Genomic DNA, 4,939 nt, shown 5'->3' on the forward strand with positions numbered 1-4,939 from the left:
CAAAATTGGATTCATTCATTGTGCAGGTGCTGTAGATTGTCTTCACTTAGTCTAGTTTTTCTAGCCAACCTCTACAAATGTACATATCGCAAGTAGTTATGTTAATTTGACGGTAGATGTCACTCCGTGCGTACGGCAGTGGCCACAATGACGCCGAATTGTATGCAGGCCTGCACAAGCACTAATTTCCTGTATGCTGCTGCTGGCTAATGAGATGGAAACCTCCTGCGCTGCTCGATGCTAATGGCCAAAGTGCTGTTCGGGCAAAATGATGTCTCCGCTGATATTTCTTCATCGCACTAAGCGCGAAGTGGTATGTATCCGATAGAAAACTACACAATAATAACACTGGACCACCATCTCAAAATACACCACCGCCCCTACATTTGGTGCTGTGCTACCACAGCAGTCCGGCCCGTAAGGACTGGGAGCCGTTGTCGCCGGCCTGCACATCGTGCGGGTGCTAATTCGTCGTATAAAGTCTCCTCTAAGTTGGGCCTGTCTGGTTCGCTGTGCGATCGGCGAGCAAGCCGAGACGTTTACTTCATGTTGGCCTCTATAGCAATTAACGTAGGTAGAGGTTCTCTTCACCACCAAAACGACGTCGTCTTCACATCAGAGTCTGCGCACTTATCAATGCACTGGTTTGCTCTGCATGCGAACTTACCAGACAATAGGAGTGCAATGTACTGAGGGAACGCTACAGCAAGTAATTATTGCATCGTCGGGAACAACTCAGTACATATGTACTGTACTATGGAAATTCCTCCATCTTTGTAACTAAATGTCGCAAGACGGAGCACATACTGTTACCGTATAGAACTTGTTGATTCCGACAATACGTAAATTCCAACATTTTACATTTTTGATTCATCAAATAGAAAAGCCAAACTAATATGTTGATTCCGACAAAATCCCAGAGCCAACGATTTCCGGGTGAACCCGAGCGCACGTCTGCCGGCCTGTCTGCATTAGATTAGAGCTCATTTGGCAAGCTGCCTCGGGGGCGAAAGCCACTGAAGGGGATGGGTGATCGCAAACTGCACCAGCACAAGAACACTTAGGGCCATTCTTAACAAAGGTAGATTGGTATCACCGTGATACCAAGGTCCAATTGTGCACGAAACAGGCGAGTATCACCGTGCAACCGATCTACGGTTCTGATGAGAATGAAATTCAACGGTTCACCAGATTTTTTAATTGTCATTTTCAGGTTACTTTTGCGGCCCTCCCCCCTCTCACTTCTCGCACTGGTGCGAGGACCAAATCGGTTGTGCGACGCTGTATGATTGGTCGAAAAAAGTGCTCAAAAATATAGGCACAACATTGTAGTACAGTGGTCCACTATTGTATTTATCGATCTTGCACTAAACTGGCGCGTCAAACGGTGACCGACTGCTGGGTACAAATGAGGACGACAGCCGAGTACAAATGAGGACGACAGCCGAGTACAAGTGAGGAAGACAGCTGAGTACAGTTGAGGAAGACATTAGTAGGGGGCATAACAAACAAACCTTCACTTCATTTTTTCTCTCTGGAGCCTCGCAAGTCAACCGACTCATGGATCTCCCGATAACCAGTCGACTCTACAGCGCAGCCATAGCAGCAGCAAAATATGCAGACCATCGGCTTGAAACTCGCACCCGGACAGACTACAACAGCAGTCTTCGACGCTTCGCGGCATTCTGTCAGAATGAAGGCTACCCGGACCCGCTCAAGCACCGCTTTGTAGAGCTGCCAGGTGTTGTGGCAGCCTACATCAACCAGCTTGCTACTACCAACACAAGTCAATGGCCTGCCGAGAAACTGCGCGCTGCTCTCAGTTGGCACTACACGAAGCCGGGGATGCTCACGGGGGGCCACCCACACGATCGCTGGGTTGTCGATACTAGCTCGGACGGAACCCTAGTGCCGCGGGGTAATCCGGCCAGGTCTGCAGCCATCACCCATATTCTGGCAGGTCTCAGCAAATCCAAGAAGCGCGAAAGAACCTCGAAGCGCGCATCGCCCATGTCGCTGACGATGCTGACGAGAATGATTACCTTTCTGGAATCGAACTCGGTGATCAACGAGACCATGCGATTGTGGTTTTCAGCTGTTTGCTCTCTCAGCTTCTACGGCATGTGTCGCATCAACGAAGTTCTTCAGATGAAGAAAGGAGACATCCACCTCGGGCTTCAACGCAAATCGCGCAAGGGCAATGCGACAATACGCTTCGGTTGTTTTACTATCCGAGATAGAAAGACAGACCATAATCCACTGGCAAGCCGGACGTACTCACTTCACCTCCTTCCAAAAGAAGAGCAAGCTGCTGAGTCTTTGACGTATCTAGAGAGGTGGTTTACGCATGCAAGTTCGAAGCTCCATCACATTTGGCGAGACACTGATTACGCGTTTCCTGCGCTTACGAAAGTACCACGCAACGGCTCAAAGAAACGGAAAGGAGGGGCTGCTACTGCGATAGATGGAACTACGTTCGCGAACGTTGGTGTGAAGTGGGACTCGCCTATGTCGGACAGCAATTTCACTCATGTGCTCAACATCGTCGCTGAGGCTGCTGGAATCAGCCGAAACCTGCTCGGCGATGAGATTTGGTTTACATCTCACTGCTTTCGACGAGGTGGCGCTCAATACCGATTTATGTTTGCACCAGAAAAGCGCCGGTGGTCGCTTAAACTTGTGAAATGGTGGGCAGGTTGGGCACCAAGTGAGAAAGCTGAGACGGTGACCAGGTATCTACTAGATGATGTTTTGGACCAAGAAGAAAACGTGTTGGGTGACTCGCTAGCGCCCGATTCAGTCTCGTGCAGCGATGCAGCTCCGGAAAGCATACGACGCCTCGATTATGGAGACGCTCAAATGAATAGCGACGGTACCGAAGAGTTACAAGCGACTATGAGCCCACGAATCCGTATCTGGTATTGGAGAGCTGAAGTCGCTGCTGGAAGGTCTCCGGCAGATGGTGAAGAATATCGCAGAAACACAAGGTTCGACGCAGGAAACGGTACTGGAAGATCCTGCTACGGTGACTGATGTCGTTGCCACGCATCTGGTGTCTGAGCTTCCTGACGCAAAATCGTGGAGGGACTACGTCAATCAATACTGGAAAGCCAATCATGCGTGTCACCAGTATCGTGCGGGCGTTGATATGCTTCCACATGAGCGGAAACTCCACAGATCGCGTCTCTCCCGAATGAAAATCATCGCCGAGTTTATTCGTGATGAGTACAACAACGATGAGGCGTTATTCGAGAAGGAATTCGCAAGAGACGTGCAGGGAGAGCTGACTGTGAACAGGATACTTACTGCTATCCGGAAACGGAGACGAACGAAGGGCTAGTCGTCCTCAATTGTACCCTCGTCCTTGATTGTATCGTCATCATCATTTGTACCATCGTCCTCAATTGTACTATCAGCATCGTTTGTACCATCGTCCTCAATTGTACCATCGTCCTCAATTGTATTGTCGTCCTCAACTGTACTGTATACAATTATTAATAGAAAAACGAATAAAAGCGTATATTAATGCAAGTGCTATGCACGATCTACCTGGACACATCAGTCATCGCCGAAATGGTAGTTCTCGTCTGAGTCGTCAGACTCGCTGTTGAAGTCGCTTGGATGATACGCATCAGCGCTGTTGGAGTCACTAGCTGTCCCGCTTGGATTTTCATCATCTTGATCTTCATATCCTTCGTACTCGAACGCAGTGTCATCATTGTGGTCGTTGTCGGCAATGTCTTCGTCGTCACTGCCGAATAGATCGACCGGGAACGGATATTGGCAGGCAGGGCAGACGAAGTCCTTGTCCATGCGTCGGCCTAAGTATTGCGTGTTGTATGCCTTCAAACAGTCGTAATCAAGCTTGTGGTCACATTGCGGCCCTTCCAAAATAATCCCTTGGATAACCCCTTTGCAGACTAGGCACGTCGGTGGGGCAGGGATGTGCCCAACAACCACAGCCTCACCCTCTTCAACATCGACATCGATGGTTTCGCGACAATTTCCACACCTTGGATCGTGTGGAATGCAGCCGATCACGCAGCGTCGGTGAAAAGGTTGCCGGCAAGTCTGGTTTCCGCATATCCATATGTTCTCATCATCTTCACCGTCGTGGTCGTCGAGCGATCGTAAACAGATGCTGCAGTCGCTGACGCCTTCGCGGGGCTCTGTTCGTTCTTCACTGGTTTCAGGGACGGTTTCTGTGATGGGCGCATCCAGCAGAAATAGAGGATGTGCGTCGAGATCAATTTCGCTCCATTCGAAATCCGCCAAGTCGAGTAGGCTTGATTCCTCGTTGTTTCTCTCATCTTCTTGGATGTTTACGCTGACATCATCTTCAACCGCGTAATCTCGATCGTCCTCTTGTAGGAGCTGGTCTAGGTGGCTGCTCTCTCCACTCAGCACATCGATGACGCTATTCTCGGTGTGACGCGCGTCAACATTTGGATCGTCACCTTGATTACGCCTACGGCGGTGCCACCCAGCGTCCCTTTGTCGCCGTGCTTGGGACATGTGGTTGAGATGCTCGACACGCTCCGTAATCGTACGGCACCGGGACGACCTCTGGTGACGGGCTAGGTGGTGGCGGTTGCCTTTAATCCACTGCCAGCAGTTCTGGCAGAGCTCACGAGGAAGCTCTGGTAGGCCTTTGCAAGTTCGCCGCAGCTGACGCTGCAGGTTATCGGAGCGTCCGAAGTCATGCAGACACGTAGTGCATATATGCTCTCTAGACATATCCATCCTATAAAGGCAAAATAATATCAGCAATTTTTAATTACGTTATATCAATTATAGTCCAACACATTTACGGCTCTAAAAGGCTGTCGCACGTGCGCTTCGGGCTGGTCGCACCAGTAGAGCAGGGGGCTTCGCGGGAGATCCGATAATGAAGCGCTGTTTTTTCCGGTCCGAGCAATTGCCGGATGCGCCTCGTGCG

The 4,939-nt window shown here is 50.1% G+C and overlaps 1 protein-coding gene across 1 annotated transcript; it reads right to left on the reverse strand.

Annotated features, from left to right (window-relative positions):
- Window positions 1-3,558: 3,558 nt before the first annotated feature.
- On the reverse strand, window positions 3,559-3,813 carry IUM83_00994 (uncharacterized protein; the record flags this gene model as incomplete). The annotated part of the gene is made up of 1 exon (XM_067924821.1): window positions 3,559-3,813. One exon carries the CDS (start codon window positions 3,811-3,813, stop codon window positions 3,559-3,561), a length of 255 nt encoding a protein of 84 aa, XP_067789293.1.
- Between the last annotated feature and the right edge of the window lie 1,126 nt (window positions 3,814-4,939).

Source organism: Phytophthora cinnamomi, assembly GCF_018691715.1.
Source record: "Phytophthora cinnamomi strain GKB4 chromosome Unknown Contig53, whole genome shotgun sequence".
Taxonomy (NCBI): domain Eukaryota; phylum Oomycota; class Peronosporomycetes; order Peronosporales; family Peronosporaceae; genus Phytophthora; species Phytophthora cinnamomi.